The sequence below is a fragment of the Thermobia domestica genome, chromosome 18, assembly GCF_964235325.1.
Source record: "Thermobia domestica chromosome 18, izTheDome1.hap1.1, whole genome shotgun sequence".
In the NCBI taxonomy this organism is placed as follows: Eukaryota; Metazoa; Arthropoda; class Insecta; order Zygentoma; family Lepismatidae; genus Thermobia; species Thermobia domestica.
The window spans coordinates 177,349,926-177,374,768 of record NC_137471.1 but is presented as its reverse complement, the minus strand read 5'-3'; the positions used below and the strand labels follow the sequence as shown (position 1 = coordinate 177,374,768).

General features: G+C 36.3%; 1 protein-coding gene across 1 annotated transcript in view; it reads right to left on the bottom strand.

The window, feature by feature from the left end:
- Positions 1 to 19,232: 19,232 nt before the first annotated feature.
- Positions 19,233 to 24,843, bottom strand: part of LOC145675798 (uncharacterized) — a 226,386-nt gene continuing 220,775 nt past the window's right edge. Inside the window, exon 12 of the mRNA XM_081746501.1 lies at positions 19,233 to 20,164. Within this exon, the coding sequence (XP_081602627.1) occupies positions 19,679 to 20,164 (486 nt within the window). The 3' untranslated portion in view covers positions 19,233 to 19,678. The remainder of the gene's footprint in view (positions 20,165 to 24,843) is intronic.

Sequence of the window (24,843 nt, the reverse complement as noted above, 5' to 3'; positions counted from 1 at the left end):
ATTGAGGCGTACTTAACAGATTGGGCGATGAAACAAAATTGTGAAGAACGGAAAAATGAAACAAATAAATTAGCAAAAATGAGTAATGAGAGTGCAGAAGAAGAAAGTCAGGAATTAACTAATGATATTGAAAATATGGAAATAGAGAAGGCTAGGAAAAAGCTAAGAAGAGGAAAAGCAACAGGAACAGATGAGGTGTCAAATGAGATGTTAATAAACTTAGATAATAAATATCTGGAAAGTTTAAAGAATATTATGAATAATATACTTGAGTCAAGAACCATTCCACCAAGTTGGAAGCAAACGAAGATTAAGCTAATATATAAAGGAAAAGGTAGAGATAAACATGACATAAAAAATTATAGACCAATAGCTATTACCAGCTGCGTATATAAGTTTTTTTGCAATTATTCTAAGAGAAAGATTAATGAACTGGCTAGAGAAAAACAAAATATTAAGTGAGTTACAAAATGGATTCAGAACATATAGAAGAACAACAGATAACATCTACATTATAACACAACTGATAGAAATATGCAGAGAAAGAAAAGAAGATTTCATAGTAGCATTTATAGATATTGAAAAGGCGTATGATACAGTCAAGAGAAAGATATTATGGGAAGTAATGGAAAACATAAAAATATCAAAGAAATTTATTATGCCTCTTAAGGAATTATATAAGAACAACAAATACAGATATGAAATGGGAAACGTAAAATCAAAATGGATAGACAGTAATAAAGGTTTGAAACAAGGATGTCCTCTATCACCAGTTCTATTCCTGATATACATACATGAAGTGGAAGAAGCATTGATCAAAACAAACAGAGGGTTAGAATTAAGATTGCAAGGAAGAGAAAAAGTAACAAAAATCCCTGGCACTCTATTTCCAGACGATGTGGCTCTGATGAGTAATAATATAGAAGATATTAAGGAAATGTTAGAAACAGTAGTTAGGAAAGGAGAAGAAATTGGTCTAAAAATAAATGAAGAAAAAAGCAAGTTCATGGTTTTTAGTGGAGACATAGAGGATATACAAGCAGGAAACACAGAAATAAGCAGGACTGAAAAAATAGAATTTTTAGGAATCACACTTGAAGAAGGAGAACAATACTTAGTTGAACATGAGAAAAAACTGAAAAATAAACTACGAAAATATACAGCAATTATAAAAAATAAAGAAATGTGGTCATACAATAGATATGAGGTGTCAAGAATACTATGGAAACAAGTAGCAGTACCGGCGCTAACATATGCAAATGAAGTAATAACTTTAACGGAAAAAACCAGGAGTATTTTACAACAAGCACAAAATCAAATAGGAAGGTTTGCCCTAGGAGCAAATAAATTAAGTGCAAATGTAACAATAACAGGAGAGATGGGATGGAGTGATTTTGAAAAAAGAGAAGGTGTGAGTAAAGTAAAAGATCTTGGAAGATTAAAATTTATGGAAGAAACAAGATTAGTAAAATTGGTGCATGAGGCCACTAAACATATGAGAAAAGGGGAGAACGCGAAATGGTTTAGGAGAGTTAGGAAATTAGAAAGAAAGTATGATCAAACTACCCGCTGGCATAAAGAAGAAATTTATAAAAAATGGGAAAAAATCACAGAAAAAACATTTAAAGAGAAAGCGCAGGAAAAATGGTATGAAGAAGTTGTTAAGAAGAGCAGTTTGAAAGGAATATACACACAAAAAAAGAGTTATGAGAAAATAAATTATATGAACAATGATTTACGAAGCATTTTACTTTTCAAAGCCAGGTCAGGGAGCCTTGAAACAGGAGTAAGATTGAAAAAATTTAAAGAAGTGAACGAAAAATGTCAATTATGTTTTAAAGAAGATTAAACATTAGAACACTTATTGTTAAAATGTGAAGAAACCCAAAAAATCAGGGGAAAAATGGAAATGGATCGATGAAATGAAAGAGGAAGGAAATTTAGTTAAATTAGCTTGGAGGCTAGGCTTTAATGTAAATGGAAGGGAACTAAGTGAGAAAGAAATAGAAAAAAACCAAAGAACAACTTGAATTTTGGTGGAAAAAGAAAATGGAAAACGTTAAATGAGAAAAAAAAGCAGTATACTTACTTTATTTTTTTTTCTTTCAGGATCCAAACTTCCGAAGAGAAGGAAGGAAAATACCTTGAACCTGAACCTGTTTGTTTACATCCAACACAGCATACTATTTTTATGTATATAGCAGATAATTCTGCCTATATAATAATAGTTAAATGATTAACGTATTCTCAGTTACTTACTGCACAGTTTCTGTTCCTTTATATAACAGCCAACACCATAAAAACTACATAATTTTGTATTTCTGAAGCACTCGATCAAGGTAACTTCTATCTATCTATTCCGAGTTGCCATATCGATGGTGATTGCACGCATTGTTGGGGAGGTGTGAAGGCTCGCCCCAGGAGTTATTCAGAGTAGCTGTTTTTTACTTACATGGGGTCTGGACCAGAATAGTTTGTAAAATATAAGTCTGATACATTCAACATATATATAAATTTACCAAACGCTACCGTACAGGATAAAATAATACTATTTCTGCGTAATTTCAGTTGAGTTTTCCATTTCATGAAATCTGTGGGGTATTTACGATTTTGTTTCTGGGGATTTTGTTTGTCTCGGGAGGGGCTTTGCTAACTTTATTCCTGGAAATGTGAAAATTCTGCAGCATAGGGGAAACTGTTGTACCTTGAGAATAGTGTACCTTGGAACACTCGCATGTTTCTGAGCTCCTGTACTATCTAGTGGTGATTCAATGAACTATATGATGCTTTGACATTGTCAGACAGTGCCATCGTGGCTTTCGTTGTGCTGAGAGGCGTGTGTGATTTACGAAAGTGAAAAACTTTTTTTCAGGGATAAAATGAACTATTTTAAAATTGAAATATTGTTTTCTAGTGTCATTACTGTTTTTTGTTTGTATCATCTGTAATAATCTCTTAGTTCAGGGAGATTTGGTGAGTATTTTCGTGACTTGTTTTTCTACTCTGAATGTAGTGTTGACATTATGGCGCCATTTTAGTAATTGTCTACAGCCTCTTGTACCATGGAACAAAAACACATCTTGTACCTTGGACTCATTGTGAAGTGTATTTTTGAACATTCTTTTATTATCGTTGCAGGAATCGAAATGCCAAGAAGCAAGACAAAAAAGAAAAGGCCTGCAATTAACCCAATTTCAATTAAGAATGCAATTGAAACATACATAATAACTGTGGTCAATGACCACAAGGATAACCATGAAACGCACTTACCTGTCGAGGCTATTGAAATGGCTGCTGAAGCTGTCATGCTGACTCCTCATCCGCATACTCCAGAAAAACTACAGTCGGTGGATTTGCCTGTTTACGTTCCTTTTAAATGTTTTATTACCAAGCTGTGGAAGAATGGTTACATAATAATCCAGGGAAACATTTTGATATTTATGCTGTGGCCGAAGTGTTGGGAACTATCTATCTACGCGTGCCTTCAGCACATCAAATATCACCAGTGGTTTTCGTTATTCATGGATTTATCCTATAAATAAAATCATTTTCTTGGAGTTAGATTTTTTTACCAGCTTCACTACCAGACCATCGGCAGGATTGTCATATAAGTGATACAGGTGAAAAGGCCAACACTCCGGTGCAAGAACGAAACGAAAGAACGGTGCAAGCTTAGATTTCTGCTGAGGATTTGAACTTGCCTTCTACATCAGTCCTTCCAAAGGAAGTACAACAACCACACCAGAAAGGACAAAGTACAAAACGACGAAGAAAGGGTGGTAGAAGTAGGATAGTAACAGAGACCCCTGAAAAGCAAGAATTGGAAGATAAAAAGAGCACAGAGCTACACGGAAAGGAAATAAGAAGCAAGAAGAGCAAAGAAAAGGAAAGAGAAAGCAAGCAGAAAAGTTAGTTTAGAACGTCTGATGAAGAATCTGAAGAGAACATAAGCTTGCATGAAGATAATGATAGTGATGTTATGCTTGCAGAACTGGTGGACACGTTGAATTAGACGAGAGCATTGAAGCACATAATCTCAACCCGGATGATTATGTGTTGGTGCAGTTTAAGAAAAAACGAAGCATTGAATTTTATACAGGAAAGATTTCTAAAGTGAAATAAAATTACAACGAATTTAAAATTTAAGTTCTTGAAGTGTATTCCAGGTACTGCAAATAAATTTTATGAAGACTCTGCAGGACAGTTTGATGTAAATGCATCTGATATTATAGTGAAACTGCCACCAGCTGTTAGGCCAATAGGCTCCGATAGAGTGTCTAAAAAATTGTGGCTTCAAGTGAGTTTGGTTCTTACGATATAGTGTAATGGACCGCGTAGGCCGAGATCGTTTCCACGAATAAGTCAATATTTCCTAATTTAGTAATTAATTCCTTATGTTATTTTCTGATAGGCCTACGTCTACTTAACGTGCAAAGAATTAGAACAAAATATGTACAACACATGTTTAATTTTGAAATTGTTTTAAAAGCCATTGCCCTTTGTTTCCTTCGGGATTTCTAAGAGTGGACTGACAAATAGAATATTATTATAGTCTTCTTTACATATTTCAGTTATTGCTACGTTTATGAGTTTTTCAATAAATAAATAAATAAATAAATAAATAAGGTAGACCTAACGATTAAAATTAGGTTCAATATGAAGGTAAAAGCCTATTCCGAGTAAGTATCAAACATTTCCATTCCCTTCTTTCACACGCTTTTGTATATCAAAAACAACAAATCTTGATATATCAAATAAATCTTAGAATGATTATTTGTGATTTTATTTCTGCGAATTACCATATTACAAGTATACGTTTCAAGGCTGTGTTCCAAGGTACAAGAGGCTGTGTTCCAAGGTACATGAGTATTTGTACCATGGAACACTTTCTTGGGAATTTTTGAAAACTTAAAAACATAACGAAGAACAGAAATAAGAACTTAAATAATGACACAATTTCATTCAGAAAACTTCCAAGTTTAAATGCACTGCAATAGAATTGCAGAAATAACTGTTGGTAATACTATATCTTGAAAAACGCAAAAAGTGTTCCATGGTACAACAGTCTCCCCTATATATAAAACAATAATAAGTTTCGATAAAAGTTTGGGGAGTGCTTAAGCCCTGAAGCAACCTCCTTAAATATGTCACTGCATTGAATACAATATTAAATATCTTGACGTTGATTCAAATAAAGTTTCTTCTGCGGAATAACATTTCTAGTGAAGTCACGTGATGCATTAATTAAATACAGTATTGTACTCACTTTAAAGTGGGAGATGCAAGTAAAAAGTACTTATCCAAGAAATTTGATAGTTAACTGTAAGAATGTACTTAATTTTTCTCTCCCTCCATTTTCAAATTTTCAGAAATTGAAAACAGCAACTGAAGAGGAAATTCCCCTCAATTCCGGAAATCCCAGGCAGAAGAAATAATGAACTGCACATCAAAATATTTGTAGTGGAGATAAATGGAAACATTCCATTAATACATATTGCGTGTTTTCCTCATGTAAATATTTGTTGCATTAAAATAATAATAGACTACTTTCCGTCTACTTTTGCTTATATAAATATTCATTCTTGTTAAACAACAAAAGACTACTATGTATACATGCAGATAAATTTAACTCTAAACACTGTTAGAAATACAACTAATGAAGTTCTTTAAAATAAATAGATTTGGTAGTTTTCTTGTTTAACTCAATAAAGAAAATAGAATTCTGACTAATTTTAAACATTGTATGATACATTAAATTGTACTTGTGTTATCAGTTTATCGGGCCTATCCTACTTGTGGGATTACGCTTCGCCACTGGTTATAATGTTCTCAACGCTAGAAATGACGGGAGAGGAAATGGAGGCGGTAAGAAGGAGAAACTTAGAGAATAACCGGGTAACCAAACAAACTGTCAACACGTGCAGCGCGGTCAGCTGATATATTGCCAACGACTCCCACCTGACTCTTCACTAATAAAAAGAAAGTAAAGTAGAAAGGCAATGAGAAGTACGTTGTGCTACCAGTGATTTAATCTCTAATATATTACGATCAGCTTTAAAAGTACATCATTGGAATGCGGAAAAGAGGGATTTCGAATCTGTAACATAAGAATGTTGAAGAGAGTGACAGAGGGCAGCAGCTACAGAGTAAGTTTCTGCTTGAAAGATAATAAAAATGGAGGACAATTTGTAACTAAAATGTTGATTGAGAAAAGAATCATAGAAACCAGAGCCGTTTTGAACCGTCGGTATATAAAGAGCGGGTGTTGGTGGGGAAGTGAGAAAACCAGGAGTGGAAAAGAGAAACAGATGCTGGGATGGCGAAGACCAATCGAAGAGGTGGGGTAAGGGGGAAGTTTCATATTGAAATGTCTAAAGAAAATAATCATACAAATAAGGAAAAGGAGTCCGAGAACAAGAAAGGAGAGGACGGTATAACTATAATAGAGAAAGGAAAAGAAGGAAGTACAGGGACGATGGCGGGATGAATTATGTAGGTAAAATAACAATTGAAGTTTGGGTAGGAAACATTATTGTTTACGAAACCCTTTGATTAAATTATTTTATTGTACAGTACCGTATCATTGTTTATTAGCTTTTTTTTAGAATCTAGTAAGAACGGCCATCCAAAATAGAACAGGTTACTACTTTTCGATACTTTGATACTATTATTAGTGATCAAGTGTGGACGTTAAATTAAACCAAGGATAGAAATAGGGGAAGACTCCTTTAGGAAGAAGAAAATACAATTTTGTGGCACCTTGAACAAAGAGTTGAGAGAGTCATAAAATGCTTCGTGTGGAGTATTGCAGTGTATGGGAGAGAAACATCACAATACTCTATACGAAGTATTTTATGAGTAAGTATTTTCTGCATTTGGACATGATGCAAAACTGATGAAAATCGACTGGAAGCTTTCCAAGTGTGTGTTTGAAGAAGAATGGAAAGAATTAGCTAGGGTCGAGCGAAAAACGAATGAAATGTTAGAAGTAGTGGGAGAGAAAACAACAGTTTTTGATGTTATGAAGAAAAGGAAGAGAAACTGGTTGGGACATTGGCTAAGAAGGAACTGTGTCAAAAGGGACGTGCTAGCGGATATAGAGGCAGTAAAGAGAAAAAATGGGGCGAAGAAGATTACAATTAATGTAAGATATCAAAGCAGAAAAATCGTAAGTTAAGACGAAAAAAGCGAAAGACTGTAGAGTATGGAAGCTTCTCAGCTGCGACAAGAGACCAGCCAATAATGGTAGAATACGTATGATGATGTTTATCTCATGAATATAAAAGAAAAAGTTGCAAATTTACTTCGGTGAGTCAAAAATACACGTAAGGAAAGAAAGTAAGGAACAAAGGTTATTAATACATTAAATGATCTTAATTCGCTTAATTTCAAGAAGAAAATAATTTTTACCTGCTTGACTTCCCTCACGAGGTTCTTTGATAAGGAACACTAGTTCATAGAAACAGTTGTAAAGTCAAGGATTTAAGCTGGATCGCTAGTCACCTTTAGGGTAAAACTTTCTCACTAGATGGCAGAGCTCATTGCGATACATGCGATGTTGCCACATGAGTTACAGATAGAAAAGTTTTTAAACGCGGCCGCATTTTATACATGATTTACAACAAAGAGAAATGAGAGCTTTTATTTCCATTTTACTCAATACTGCCTGCTTTAAAATTTGAATTAATTATATTCTTTGATCAAAAGTGATTTTTAACTTATGAAACGTCATGTGTATCTCTCAAACTAGATGTCTTTACGGTGCAGATTAAGAATATCTATACTAATACAAAATCATGACATAAATTTCATCTTTTGGCCAAAACAGATTCTCAATACGCTCAAAACTGGTGTTTTATAAGCCTAGTTGTAATCCTTGGTGTAAAACTTCTCTACTTTAGAGATTTAATATATCATGACTAAAATCCCCTTGTTTTTTGGTCAAAGAGCAACTCAATTTGCATTTAGGGGGAAATCATATCATTTCTATGGTAATAGTTTCTTAGAAAACGGCAGTTAAACGTTATACATTTATTTATAATTAGATGCCTCTACGGTGCAGATTAAGGATACGTGTACAAATACAAAATCATTACGTAGGTAGATAGGACAGAACATATTCTTAGTAGGTTCAAAAATGTTATTTTATAGGCGAAGTGGCAATCCTTGGAGCAGCTTTACTTTAGGGGCTTAAATATCATGGCTAACAGTCCAGCGTTTTTTGGGCAAAATTCGACTCAAACTGCATTTAGGGGTAACGAAAACTACTTGCATGGTAAAATTTTCTTTGCAAATCACAAAGATATACGTTTATCTATAACTATATGCCCAAATACAATAATAAGTATCCAAATACAAAACCATTAAACAAATCCGATCTTTTCAACAAAACAGACTTAGTTCCTTCAAGCGTGGTATTTTGTCAGTTGTATTCCCGTGCAGGTATTTTGTAAGTTGTGCTCCCCAGTGCATCCTATATTTTGTAAGTTGAATGCCTTAGTGTAACTTTACTTTAGATAGCATAATCATCAGGCCCGTATCCAGAGGGGTCTAGGCGGGCCGGGCCTCCTCTAAATTTTTCACCGTAGGCTTGCAAATGAACTATAATATTGTTGGATCGAGCCCCCTCTAACTTCAGCCGAGCCCCCCCTAAAATTTTGGAGTGGCTACCGGGATGATAATCATTATGGCTAAAATTCCAGAGTTTTCTGGACCAAACATGGCTACGTTAAATGAAAACTATCACCAACTTTTACTAGATTGCTTACTTACATACAGATTTGTTCCACAATCCAGGTGGAATGAGGAAACTGAGATAGGGCTTTATGCAGAGTCGTTTTGACGTATGATTAGCGTCATACTAAAGACCTGACTACTGAAGGAAATATCTGTTAGTCGAACTCTTTAGTAATCACGCGTCAGAATGACTCTGCATAAGTTCTTCCAGCAAGTAAAACTATGCGATTAGCACGGGTGTTAGGCGCTATTTGAAATATTCTAGTTTAATATTCCACGATTATAGTCTGAATCTAAAAGGAGCAGTGATGATGATTATCGAAATGGTGGACTGAAGGAAGTGGGAAAACACCGAGAAAATCCATGCACACTATGGGTCCTACAGAAAGACTTCCTGTCGAAAAGTGGGATCGAACCAGCGATCTCGCGCGCCAGTGGTGATCTACCTACCAAGCTAATTTTATTAAAATCTACTATTCAACCTACTTCATTTCTCCATGTGTTTTGCAAGTATTTGCTTTTGAACCTTGAATGCTGTACTTCATATATCACATGATCTTCAACAATAATAAGCTCAAGTATGAATTCTGTGATTCTTGTTTATAGTGGCATGTATTCAAAACAATTTTACACTATCTTTTAGTAATGGTTCATACTTGATACTATGCACACCTGAAGTTAATAACAGTTCCGAATAAGAACACTTTTATCCAGAAACACCCGCAGGATTTTCCCAAGGCCTGGGAAGGGGCAAAAGCCCGACATACATTGATGCGCATAACGCATGATGCAAAACAGTTATTATTCAGGCATATTGCATATCTTTGTGGACTACATTAAATATGCTCGATATTATGCTCAGTCGACGCCTTTTTACATATGAAACAGTTAGGCAACCGGAGAAATCCTCGATCGCAAGCGTGTTCGAATTATGAACGTTAAAAGTGCAAAACTGAACAGATTTTGCAGAAAGTTTGAAGAACCATTTCTTGAGATACACTCTTAAGTTTTTATATCAGGGATTTCTCCTGGATACCCAACACAGTAGTGTTCAAAATGTATCTATGTATTTTGCAATGTACGGGCAATTATTTGGAATGTTGTGAAGGGTAATGGCGTCTTACACCATGCAAATTGCCTCCCATTTGACATACTGGGCCAACCAGTGGCAAAAGTGGATCTGAAAGGATGGGAGGACGGTAGGTAGCAGCATGACGCCATGCCGTTCCCCTGCCTATGTATACCCATTATAGTTTTTTTTTCGGAGCTGGGGGACGCCTTAACTTTTTTTCGAGGTGGGGGTACAGCGTCCGCGCATTCTCCTTCACTTTTACCCCTGGGGCCAATAGGCTAATAAAATGTATTTGATACTCCTATTAGACTATATTGTTATTCAAATATCACTTTCCTGTGTGGCCACCTTCAAATTGAACAATTACATGTGTCTTGGGAACGGTTTGCCAGGCGTGCAAAATTCAATGAAGAACGACGTGATATTCATAATTAAATTTGTGATGATCTATATTGTTGTTCTTCCCAGGCCCGTATCCCTAGGGGTCCGGGCTCCCCCTAAATTTTTACTGCTCCCCTAAAATTTTCACGATAAGCTTGCAAATGAACAATAATATGGTGATGAACTATAATATGGTTGGATCGGCCCCCCTAACTTCTACCGCTCCCCCGCATTTTTGGACTGACTACTGGCCTGGTTCTTCCCCTTCTGTAGCTAGGTCCAAACAGCTCGAGCAGCGCCAGACAGGCTTGCCCTGCCGCGGTACTCCGAATCCTGTCGGCCTATATGCTTATGCATCGCAGAATACGGTGTTCTAATACATCATCGCTAGCCATGTGCTTAGTTTTCAGCAATTGGAATGTCGATTATGGGGAAATATTGGTCAAATTCCAGGAAATATTTTAAGATATTCAACGAGAAAATAGACCAAAAAATTTAAAGAAGAAAAAAATGGTTAGCGGAAATGTGCACTCAAAGTTGTGAACTAGGTGACTTTTATTCTCGAGAAAACCGCTGTTTCAATAAATACATCACCTCTAGCCGATTGTTTGTTTTTTGGTCACATTTCTCGCGAAATACCGTAAAATATTGTCTGAAGTTTGGCCACTATTTTCAAACAATCGCCATTGAAATCCGTTGAAAATTTTAAAAAAATGGCTAGCGATGAAATATTGAAATACCGTCTTCCACAATGGATACCATCATGTCCATGGGTTTTCTCGGAGTACTCCTGTTTCCTCCCTTCTTCTCATTCCATCAATTCTTCCATCACCATTCACTTGCCTTAATCATCGTCTTCCTTAGCCTAAAGGGTATAATCATCGGATGTTAAACTGAAATATTTCATTTTTTCCACAATGCACAGAGGCCGGCTGGGTTGAGTGTCGCGTTGAAGTTAGTCCCGCGGCAAAGCGTTTCGGAGACACATGTCATTGTTTAATGTTTAGATGGCCACGCAGAAAGTGACATTTGAATGACAATACAGTTGGTTTCAAATAAATTTTATTAGCCTATTTATCCGGTGTGCCAAATATGATGCAATTTGCAAGTTGTAAGACGCTATTACCCTTCATCCCTTCCCTAATAAGTTCCCTTATCTTGCAAAATGCGTATGTTTTGACCTCACCATTCCGTCGAGTACCCAAGAAAACACCCCAGTACCAAAAATCAAGCGTGTATCTTAAAAAATGGTTTCTTCAAACCTTTTTCAAAATCTGTTCAATTTTGAAATTTTAACGTCCATAATTCGCAGAAGCTTGCGATCGAGGATTTCTCCGGTTGCCTAATTGTTTCATATGTAAAAAGGAGTCGACTGAGCATAGTATCAAAATGAAGTCAGAGTAAACCCCACGACCTTCCCTAGTAAGTGGAATTAATTACTATTTTCCACTAACGGGGATGTATGAAAGCTCAAAAACATATATAAATTATTTTCAAGAAGATATAATATTTTACCTAGCCAAAATGAGTTTCAGAAAAAATAAAGAAAGAAAAGAAAAGAAAAAGAAAGAACACATATTACATATTTAACGTTCAAAATGATCGTCAAAATAAACTATCTTCGTATTACACGTGCGTATAATATTTACGTGGAAACAAACAGTTAAAAATTGAAAAGCGCTTAGCTGTTTCTTCGAATTATTCTCCCTTTCTCTTCGCTTCCCTTGGCTCTTCGATCTTTTACTTTGAGTTGGATTCCTCTTTTTGTGTATGATTCCTTCCGTTTCCCCATTTTTATTATTTGTAATAGTTTTGTCCCAGTTCACAGGTTCCGCCTCTGGACTTCAAACGCTAACAAGGAATTGCAATACCACTGTGACTGCAACAGTACACATGTAAGTTTGGCAACGAAGCATTATGGCGTCCTGCGTAAGCATGAGATTCAGCCGTTAAAACTATTTCCCTAAACACAAAATAATATTTGGATAAAATGTAAAACATAACACGAAAAATGGTAATATAATATTCATGTTCTGTAATGAGACAACTACTTGTAGATTAATTTATGCTTGTAAGTAAAAATTTCGTAAAACTGAGCACAGGAGTAGCAAAATCTAACAGCAAACGCCATCTTGCGTACTCATCTTAAAACTGATCAGGTTTTCCTCTTATATTTTGCTTTTTTAGCTAACAGAAGACTGGATCTCGAACGGGATTGTGAACTCATTTGGGTGGAAGTATTTATTGCAAAGCGTCGTTCTGTGTTTATTGGGTGCTTCTATAGGCCGCACAAGAACACTCCCCAGCACATCTTAGAAGCTTGCCATGACTCACTGTTACATGCGTTGTCACACGGTGACGTCATCCTATTGGGTGATTTCAACCTTTCCATCACGTGGCAGGACAGCAAGCATGGCGTCACTAAAGATGGAAACGACAGTTATTTCATGGACAATTTTATTCATGAACTTGGTCTAGGTCAACATAATATGCATAATACCCGCAATAATAGCAATCTTGACTATATTCTCTCTAACTTAGAACCTCGTTGTGTTGTCCCATCCAGAAATCTTTTTCCATCGGATCACGATTCCTTGGATGTTTCTTTCGATTTCCTCCCCTCCACTACTACAAACCAGCCCCTCAAAAGTAGGTCACAACTTCTTTGGAAGAAAGCCCCCTGGGGTGACATCTGCCGGGCTATTGAACTGTTTCCTTGGTGTTTGTTAGAGGTAGGAACTGTTGACGACGCTGTGGACTTATTTACATCTGTTGTCCACTCAGCCATAAAGGATTTTGTGCCGGTGAAAGCATCAAAATCGAACAGGTTTCCGGTCTGGTACGACAATGAACTTCGTGAACTTTTTAAAAACAAAAAGCTTGCCTGGACTCTATGGAAATCACATCCGAGTGACTACACATACAAAAACTTTGCTAGAATTAGAAGTCTTGCCAAGAAGGTACAGCGGCGTAAATACTTTGAATACATGGACTCAATTGGTAATTTTACTGTTAGTAACCCTAAAGTCTTTTGGTCTGTAATTAAATCTAGAACAAAATCTCCGGGCATACCGGCAACAGTTCAAGATGAAAATACTGAAGCGAGTGATGATCAAAGACCCGACCTCTTCAATAACTACTTCTGCAAAACATTTACTTCCCTTCCCTCTACAACCCATCTTCCCCCTCTCCGCTCCATCTGTTCGGACACCTTATCCAATCTCTCTACCACCCCGGGCGAAGTTCTGGCTCTCTTGCTATCGTTATCTCCACACAGATCACTTGGACCTGATAAAATTAGTCCTCTCTTTCTCAACAAAACTGCTTCAGTTATTACGGTTCCTCTATCTATCTTATTCAATAGATGCTTCAAGGAAGGGTATTATCCCACCAGTTGGAAACTAGCTCACGTGACCCCAATATATAAATCAGGACTTAAAGATCATGTATCCTCCTATAGGCCAATATCTCTTCTTTCTGTAATATCAATTATCTGCGAAAAAATAATCAAAGACAGGCTACTTAAATTCACCTCACCTTACATCCATAGTTCTCAGCACGGCTTTCTACCGAAAAGCTCAAGTCTCTCAAACTTAAGTACTCTTCTTTCCTGTGCAGTCAAATGTATGAATAACAATACTCAATTTGATGTTATCTATTTTGATCTCTCGAAGGCCTTTGATTCTGTCAGTCACATTCATCTTCTTCATAAACTCTCCAATAGATTTAATGTACATGGCAAATTTCTCTCTCTAATCACAAGCTACTTGAAGGACCGTAAACAGAGAGTTGTTCTTTCAGGGGCGACTTCTAACCCCCAACCCGTGATCTCAGGGGTGCCTCAGGGGAGTGTACTTGGGCCTCTGCTGTTTGTCCTGTATATGGATGATCTCTACACGCACTTATCAGCTCAACCTAGTGGCCTTCTGCTTTTTGCTGACGATTGTAAGTTATACAGAGAAATATCGTGTCTCCATGACACAACTGCTCTACAGGAAGACATAAATTACCTTACAGGCTGGTGTGAAATGTGGCACTTGAAACTCAACAGTAAGAAATGTGACAGTATTACTATTACTTTGAAAAAGTCTCCTGTTCCCTCCACATACCATATCAACGATTCCCCTATCACACATTCTGCTAGTCATAATGATCTTGGTGTCATCTTTGATTCAAAACTCACATTCTCTGACCACATCTCTTCAATACTAAAGAATTCAATGCGCATGTTGGGACTTCTTTATCGATTCACCGAACTACGCACTGTTTCTTCATTAGCAACTTTTTATAAGACATTAATAGCGCCCAAGATCGAATACTGCTCTCCCATATGGGCCATGGCAGCACCTACACATCTCTCCAGACTTGATTCTGTTCTCAATTTCTTCATCGCTATAGTCCATTTTCGTGTTCCTGCACTTCGAATATTATCTAAGAAGGAACTCTTGCGACATCTTAATATTCAGACTCCTGAAGTACGCAGAACTATCTCTGACCTGAAATATCTACATAAAATAGTTAATGGAAACTTAAGAGCCGGCGGGAGTCAAGTGACCTTGACAAATCGAAGATATCGCAGTGCAAAGTGTTTCCTTATTTTGACAACAGATGGGGTTGTCGCTGAAATGCCGTCAAAGCAAATGCACCTGTCCTTTTCCTTCGTTTTCCCCTGCATGTGGTCAAAGTTGGACAGCGAAGGAGGGGGATGGTTATGGCTGTAAATGGGACAGAAGAGTGAAATTCTTTTCTTTTGGCTAAAAGAGAAACAGAACTGAAGAAACAAATAAATAAGAGGGACCAACATGATATCAGCCGTCAGCTCCCTGTCAGAGAGCCACTCAAATATCTACAACGGTCACAAACATACCATAGAGAACTAAAGCATTTGTCGCCTGTCTCTTTCTCAAAGGATTCTACCTATGGTAAATAACAGGATAGTGCGGGAACAATCTGATATAAAATGAAGAACCATGCCAATATTAAAACACACACACACACACACACACACACACACACACGGGAGAGTCGATATTCTAATTTATTTAGAGCCTTCGTGGTTTAAAAAAAAAAACTTGGAATTGAAAGGCAGAAAACCCAGACAAAGATTTGAAATGTATTGACAATGTGAATCATTTTTTTAGTGGAATCCATTTCCTTATTTTCTTTTCAAAATATGACCACCAGATTTACCCTCTCTCTCGCCTTCACATTCGAATGGTCCTGGGTTCGATACCAGTTGCTGACCATCCTGAGTTTTTTCTATTATAACAGGAAAAAGCCGCAATGTTACATTCAGCCTTGGGGGCCGGCTTAGAAGGACAGGAGGAAGCACATGCCCTGCTTGATGTTGGTTTTTATTGGGGGAAATAGACCACTTCATTAACAATAGAATTAAAAGATGTGTCACTCATGTCCAAAATTATTGTCGCATGTCTATAAATATGTTATTGTAGGAATATAATTTGATAACGAATTCACCCGGTATTTCTTATAATGTTAGTATGCGTACAATTGGCAAAGACATGTATGTGGCAAATTTCATGTCAAAAGAGCAGTAAATAAGAACAATAAAACGAAAACAAAACTTTCGTGTCCATTTAGCAACATTTTACGGTGTATTTTACTCATTCTAATCTTCGTATTTATAATTACTGTATTTTCCTATGAAATTTACCACATATATTTCCCGATTGTACACATAGTATCAGTATTAAAAGTCTCCTGCAAAATCATTATTACATGATATTTTTACAAGAAGACAGTTATAGATATGCGACAATCATTTTGGACATGAGTGTACAAGGATGTAACAGGTGTTTGTTTCAAACATTAAATAAGTGTTCGTATAAATTGAACTTGTTTCCTGACGTCATAGAACTAAGAACTGTTGCAGAGCGATGTAAGTCCGGTGACAATACAATATTCCATGCTTACTTTCATACTTTGCAATATATCTATTTATTTTAAAAGCAAATTTTAATATGTTTTTATTTTCAACTTCCTTATCCTAAAATAAATACTAGTCTTTAACCAGCCCTGGTATCCCTGGTTGCATATCACTTTAGGATTTGAAAAAGGTGTCCAACGAATTTAAAAAAATGATAAGACACCTTTTAAAGACATTCTTTTGTTAATAAATTCCCACTAAAAAGTTAAAAATAATTTTGTTTATGCAAGACTAAACAAAAAGAATGGAGTGCGTCATTTTAAGAATTTATAAAGTAACTGTAAGCCTATATGAGAGCGCATCCCTGTTTTTTAGACACGCATAAACTTTTTTTTTAAACTTTTAAGTGCGACTTGATTAATGAAAGAATATCTTTAAAATGTTTATTATTATCATCTTTTTTTATTATTGTTAATGTTTGCGTCCTTGGCATAGGGTGTTTATTTTGGTAAGGTACCGTATGGTACGTTTCTATACTAGTAGGGTATATTAAAATTTAGTTTCCTATGCGTTACTACATACATTAAAAAACATTTTTTTAAAAGAATTACTACCGAATATTACTACCGCTCCGCTAATAAGAGGGAGACAGATTGAGGATACCAAACACCCCTACCGTTGATTGAGAAATATTTAGGTGTCGACACTGATGAGCAACATCTACATATGAATTTGAATGTTTTATGGGCTTTAGACAATTGATTCAGACCGGGAAACATGGGGGACAGAATGTTGGAAGCAAGTAGTCCAGTCCCTAGTTTGAATGCCTGGAATGAGTAAGAACTCTTCCCCCCTTGGTAAAACCTGCCGAAATTGGAAGCAATATCAAAGAAGCACTGCTTCGAAAAAAGAGGGAGCAAACATGCATAAATAGTCAGAGTCGGATTTAGGTTTAGTGGGGCCCCAAGCTGTTGAAGGTAATGGGGTCCTTTATGTGTCCAGATGAACATACGCACCCTACATACAGCAATGAAGAAACTAGAGATAATTTAGGAAGCAGACTGGTAGAAGGAGCCCTATTAATTACACGAACGTAGGCTACACAGCAGGAAGCACTGTTGCTACGTATATATAAATTTTACTTTATTTTTTTAAATTTTCTTATATTTTAGAAATCCAATTTTTCTTTAGATTTTGGGGCTCCCAAGAGAGCGGGGCCCTAAGCTATAGCTCGTTTCGCTTACACGTAACTGCGACACTGTAAATAGTATACATATACAGGCGCGGATCCAAGGATGGCTATAGAGGCTATAGCCCCCCCCCCTTGACGCTCAGGTATACACTGGATAAAATAGGCTTCAATCCTGTTTACTCTGGATAAAGAGGCAAACTATGGTTTACCTCCTCCCTTGATCATATCCTGGATTCGCCACTATATATATATATATATAATGTACATGTATGTATGTATATAAATGTGTGTGTCTAGTATGTTGTACGATGGAAGCTGATGAAAGAGCTTTATACCATATTATTCTTGATTTTTTGACAGGTAAACAAAGAATATTTCGGGAATTAATCTATCCTAAAGATTATAATAATGTATCTTATTTTTTCTCTTGCATGTATATTCTTAGCCTGCAGGAAGTTTTCATTTCTTTCTTGGAATAGATAAACGAAGCCTTTGGTTCGGCTTCTCCTTCACAAATTTTTGTCGAAAGGTTGAATTTATCGCTACAAACACAAATTACTTCTTCTCACAGAAACCATCTACAAACACACTGTACTGCTGAAACAGAAACCATCAACCAAAGAGGTCATAAATTTTGCCATTCCTCGTGTTTGAAGTTCCTGTTCTTCACAATGATTTCCTTCCTCCCGCCCCTGTTAAGAAGTTCAAAAGACTCAATAGATTTTCAAAAGGACTGGCTCCCGCTGAGAAGGAAAGGGGGATGAGGAATGACTATAGTGCCATCTAGCAGTTATACGGCCAAGTACGTGAACACGAAAAAATCTGATTTCTGATTTCTGTAGATTTAATAATGAAGGATATAATTTCTCATCGATTGTGTAATGAATGTCTTTGGAAACAGCGAAAAAATAGTACAGTAGCGCACAAATACAAAGATTGTAGTCCATTCTCAAAAAAGTCCGGAGTTTTTAGCTCTTTTCATTACTGTAAAAAAACAGAAGACTTTTCCGCCTGATTTTGATAATTTTCTTATGGGAATTTGGATTATAATTATCTGTATTTATAAGAAGAAAATATCACGCACAGCGTTCAAATTGCACCTTTAAAATGAGATGCATCATATTTAGTGCGCTACTGAGACATTTTTGCGAAAGAACGAAATGAAACCGCGATTTGCCTAAAAAATGGTTGAGATCCCATGTTAAATTGAACACCAATATTCCGGCCGCTGTGGCGCACTCCTTCTCCCTCTTAAGATCGGAAATATTACTTCAGGAACTATCCTTACGTGTCCCTTCCCGCATCACCCGGAATACCCACCTATTCCATCTTGCCCGTCCTAGGTTGGCTGTTATACAGAGGTCTCTTTTTTATAGAATACCAAACTGTTATAATCAAGTAACAACTGATGTAGACATTTTCTCGAGCTACCCAGTGTTTGAAAGAGTAATTAAGCGAGCTTTGACGGAATAGTTTTACTCTTACACTCTTTTTTCTATGTTGTTGTTATTGTTATCTTGTTTTTTTCTCTTTTGTTAGCATGTCCCTGTGTAAAATGGCAAAGTTATGCTGTATCTGGGAATTTGTTCAATAAATAAATAAATAAATAAATAAATAACAGAATACATAAGCACAGAAAATAGTATCTCATGTTGTAGCTGACGCATAACTCTATTTTATAGTGTAATACTTATAATATGTGCCATTTCTTTACGCGTTGGTTAAGGCAATAAACTAATGCTTATACTCACTTCCGGGTAGTGATCCACCTTAACTTGACCGTATATAAATTTGTTTTTATTTATCTATGTTACAATGTTGGTGTGATTTAGCTGGAGTATAGTCAAAAATAATACAACGTCTACGCTATCTTAACGTAAGTACGAACATTAAGAAATGTTGCTCTAAATCATTTTTGCAATTAACTCCCAACATAAGTAAATCAAACAGAAATAAAACAAGAATTAACTAAATACTAGGAATGTATTTAAAATTTCCAATTACAATACATATACATATATATTAACATATATTATTTTAAAGTATTCTATTTTACATACGAGAATAACATTTATTATAAACATTTATTTTTTAAAAATTTTTATGCAGTAACATACTGAAAACATTTTAAAATCACTAGGCACAACCACAAGAGAAAAATCTCTGACTTAAGTATACAATTTGTTAAAAACTGAATCTTGCCTTAGATTCTTCATTTGTGCAACTTTTATTTTACTCTGTGTATAAAAATAAATGTTCAAAATATACATATTTATTTTTTTAAAAATATATCTATTCCATTATTTGGTATATTAGGAACTCACAACTAAACTATGTACAAGAATATACAATTTAATACTTTAATTTCTTAATTTACTGTACAATACATTTGTAAAATGCATTTGTTACACTAATCAACATTTAGCTTAGCAGCTGCTTTGTTTTGTTCTGCAGTTATAGTGCTGCGTCGGCGTGTTCTAGGTCCCTGGAGATTCTGCTGCACTGGCGTCACCACAAATCGCTGCTGGGGGGCTTGGAACATGGGAGCACTCATAAGCCTGCCTGGCGGAGAGAGATGTCTGCCATTGGGGGCCAGGTTTGGATTACTTTCCATAATAGTTGCCAGTCCATTTGCTTGAGTTCCATTCGGCATCCAAGCAGCGTTTGATGATGGCATTCGCGTGCCCAGGGACAGTTTTCGCACTTGTCCACCTCCAGGGATGAAGGTTTGACCAATGGAATACCGAGCACCTCTGTCGTTGGCTGCTGCGGGTTTCGTCTGGTTCATAGATGCGTATAGGTCTTCCAGTTCTTGCATTGTTGGCCTATCTTCTTCCCCTGTTGCCTTTGGCGACCAGGTGGAATTGGATCGTCCCAAACCAATATGTTGGGTAATCTACAAAGAGAATTAGAAACATTTTATTTACACAGACATTAAACATGAATAAGTACTGTAACTAACAGTTAACATTTTAATTCTGAATTAAGCCTATGTTATCATTTATTTTTATAAAAACTTCAATTGCAAAGAGAATATATTTCGTACGCGATCAATGAAATTAGTCAGATTTTGACCAAAATTGGGTTAGTGATAGAACCTCACGAGCTTAGTACACATTTGGAATATTAGTATGCACGCCTTTGGTTTCTGAGTTATTGGACATCAAAATTTGGAGTTGGATTTAATGAAAGGAAATTTTATTGGCATGCTAACATGCCCTTTTAATGTATAGAGCATTTTGCTCAATACTCACGAACACGAACTCCTAGAATAATTTCGTAATTTTAATTCAAAACTTTAGCTGGGCTGCCCTACTAATTTTCGTGAGGCAACTTAAGCAGCGCTGAGTTCAGTGAGTAACCGAAATGATGATCGTAACGGAAACTTGAAGGATGTTGGCAGTGCAGCGTTCACCTAGCATCAAGAGAACAACTTGGGAGCCATTTGCAGAATTAAGAGTTCAATCAAGTTGACCGGCAACAACGGAATAGGCATGCCGATATGCTAAACTCTCATTTCCCAGTTTTAAATCCTCGATTGGTCAGCACAAAATCTCGTATCTGGGTTTTGAGTTGTGTTTAATTTAAAAGCTTTAAAATAAAATAACTGAATAAATACGTACAATTATTTTGTAAATCTATTGTTTGTTGTATTGTCTACTGAAGAATAGTTTGGTAAAAACGAGAAAAAACTGATAAAGTGCATCAAGGAGTAATGTGGAACACAAAAAGTACAGATGTGTTAAAAAAAACTCCATCTATGCTAGTATTAGACTAATTTATCATATTAGGTTGTAGTAGCATTGTCCTCAAATATTGAACTTGTTGCTTTTTTTTTTTTTTTGTTTTGTTTTGTTTTGTTTTGTTTTGTTTTGTTGCTAGACTTAAAAGTGTAACCTGTACTTAGAAATTTACTTCTACTTTGATATGAAATTATCCCTCAGCTATGTCTTCGCTTTTGTCATCTTACTTTGCAATCTTCAGATTAGCAAGTTCGCTAAGACACAAAATATTTATTTTCCAGTTTTTCTCTTCTGATATACTGTACTTTTGGTATACATTATTACTCCGAGCAAAACAATCTGCAAATATCATCATTGCTTACTCTAGATTCAACTTTGCAATGTACAATCCAAAACAAACTTCAACATATAGATATTAATGAAAGAGGAAACAACCAAGTTTTTAACACACCAGATCCTCTGTAGATAAGAATTCTATAGCACACAAAAAGTGACTGACTGGAGCGCGACTCGAACCCGGAATCCTCCAGCATACTGTGCCGATACGTTAACAATTGCGCTACCTAGTCCACTTCCCAGAACAGCCACTCACTCTCGAGATCTGTGCTCTCGTCTCGGACCACGTGGTTGTACAAGATACTCCTCCTGTGATTGGACAAGCACTGTGTCCATATACCGATCAGCTGTGACTGTTGTAATTTCATATAGATATTAATGAAAGAAGAAAAAGCAGATTTTTTTTGTTTCGGTATATGGACACAGTGATTGTCCAATCACAGCATGGGTCTGTGGTACAACCCACGTGGTCCGAGACAGTGTTGCCACACTTGGTACAATTGTACCAAATTCAGCCCTTTTTCTCATTCATCGGCCCGTTGGTACCACGCTGGCATTTTCAGCCCCTTTTGTGAAAAAGTTGGTACAATTCTTCCCAATTCAGCATCATTTAACAAATACTTGTCACATTTTCTACAGTGTCAGTAAGATTTTTCCTGCATCTCACGTTACTTATACCGTGTGTTGGACTCTTAAAAAATACTGGTGAACTTTTGTCCTGTTCACACTTGCATCCTGTGGCGTTGCATCGCTTAACACTTAGGAACTTTGTGTAGAAAATTCGTAATTCGAACTATACTGGGATACAAATGACGCTAGGTGGGCGCATGAGCGCCACGCATGAAGGAGACGAGAAGGAAGCAGTGAGGTGGAAATATCTTCAAACCTTAAAAAGAAATAGAACCACACAAACACATTGAATCAAGTGTTGAATATTCTGAAGAAGACCAGCATGTGCTCAAGTCTATAATTTATGTCATTGCAAAGATTCTACACCAAAAGATAATAGCACGAAAAATACATTGACCTAATTGCTGGCTTAGAGGGCTAAGTTGTTTATTAGTGACGCCATATTGACGAATATAAAGATATCCGGACATTTCTGCATTTTATAGATCTATATCGACACGTTGATTTGTGCTCTTGGAAGAGAGGGGTTGTTTTAGAACATTACCTCTTTCAGTTTCGTGTTATAGAGCCGTGTATTACACTGGTATAAAATTCAGCCCTTTTTGCTTCAATTTGGTATTATTTTTCAACCCACTTCTGAGTTAGGACTGTGGCAACAATGGTTCGAGATGAGAGCACAGACCTCGAGAGTGAGTGGCTGTTCTGAAAAGCGGATTAGGTATCGTAGTGTTAACGCACCGACACGCTATGCCGGAATATCCCGGGTTCGAGTCTTGGTCCAGTCAGTCACTTTTTCACTTGTTTTGAGTTAAACTTCAAACTAGTTTATTTCTTTTCTCCCCTTCCCCAATATATATATGAGACCGAATTTGAGATTCCTAACTTTAGTATTTTGGTGAGATCAAACTCAAAAAGGTACTCTCACGTCACTACTGATCCTCCAAATTATAATATATAGTTCAAATAGTTACATTAAACTTTGAATTTTCGCCAATAGTTGTCAGCATTGTCAATGCTTAAGTAAGAACGGAAGGAGATGGAACAAAGTGTATAAGAAGTTAAGTGTTTATACTTATAAATAAAATCACAGTCGTCACCAATTATCGAACGATAAAGATTTCAGATGTGTATGCTATGGAGCAAATGTTTTTATTTATGAATTTAATTTTGATAATCCTATTACATCCTCTACCATTCTTTACGTAAATATTAACAACACTGATAACTGTCCGTGAAAATTTTAATATATCTCTTTAAACAATCTATAATAATTTGGAGGTGTGAAAGTGAATACGTTTGAGTTTCGAAAGATTGTTCTTCAAACGGTTTATTTGATATTACAACGAATACTTCAGTGAGGATTTGATTACTGACGTGCTCTTTTCTACATTATTCTTTTGGCATATTTTTGGAACTGAGACCAGAATATTTTGCTTAAATTTCGTGCTTTCTTGTTACATTTTCTCTAATCTTTGAAGGTTTAGTAGGTTAGGTTAGTTTCGGTTAGGATCCTTGGATTAGAGGGGATCAGAATTCTTTGCTTAAAATACGTACTTTCTTTGTATATTTTCTGTGTTTTTGATGGTTTAGGTTAGGTTAGTACATAGTATTTACACTTAAGTAACATCAACTCATTTCTCCTGTAAACATGGTGATTTTTACCAGATTTTGCCCCTCTAGCTCCAAAATTATCCCATTCTTTTTGAATGCGAAAGTGTTTTCGTAACATTTTCACAGACTGCTGTGATATATAGCCTCACTCAAGAATTTTACTATCACTTTATTCACATTTGGTCTGTAATCCCTACAGAGTTTTATATTTTGCTTTCGATTCTCTGATACTGAAACTAGATTTTCTCTTTCGTCAAAATAAAAATCATACAAAGACTTATAAAGGAGACAAACTTGGTATGGATTAGTAGTATTGAAGGAAGTTTACTGCCGTTAACTTACGGAATCATTCATGGAATGAGATTTCATTCTGATTTCATTAACCGTGTTAAAAATTCGAAGAAAGAGTCGAAAGTTAGCTAAACATGTATATAGATTTTACAGAAATTAGATCAAATTTGGTCATAGATTGACAGGATTTTGAACCGGGATATCCACAGGATGCTTTAGGGCGCAGGTTGTGCCCATGAAATTACTGGGAGGGAGCGGGCAGAAGCTCACTGAAAATGGTACAATCAAACTGGAAAATGGTAATTTGAGGGTAGAAAGATGTATTTGGAGGTCAGAATGGTAAATTTCAGTGGTTGCGCCCAAGCCCTTGAAGGAAAAAATCTGTATCTTTGATTCGGAACCACAATCGGTGCTTGCATCCAGAGCAATTCGGGTGAACAAACCATCATGCGGGATCAACCCTGACAGTAAGAGCTGCTTCCCACCAAGCCCGTTTCCACGGGGGTTCTAGGGGGCCGGGACCCCCTAAATTTTTACTGTCTCCCTGAAATTTTCACGGTAGACTTTCAAATTAACTATAATATGGTGATAAACTATAATGTAGTTGGATCGGACCCCCTAACTTCTACCGGACCCCCCTACATTTTTGGGCTGGCTACCGGCCTGCTTCTCACCACACTATCTCGCTTCAAAGAAGCTAGATTACAAGATCACGCCATCAGTTTCAATTTATTAATACCTTTAAGTTATACCATCACTTAGCATGGCTAAGCCAGTCTATATACATCCTTAGTATGCCAGTTTATATATTGTCTTAGCATCTCTATGCCAGTTTATATATTGCCTTAGCGTGGCTATGCCAGTTTATATATTGCCTTAGCGTGGCTATGCCAGTTTATATCTTGCCTTAGCATGGCTATGCCAGTTCATAGCCTAACATATGTAATCAGTAATCTTTCTCATA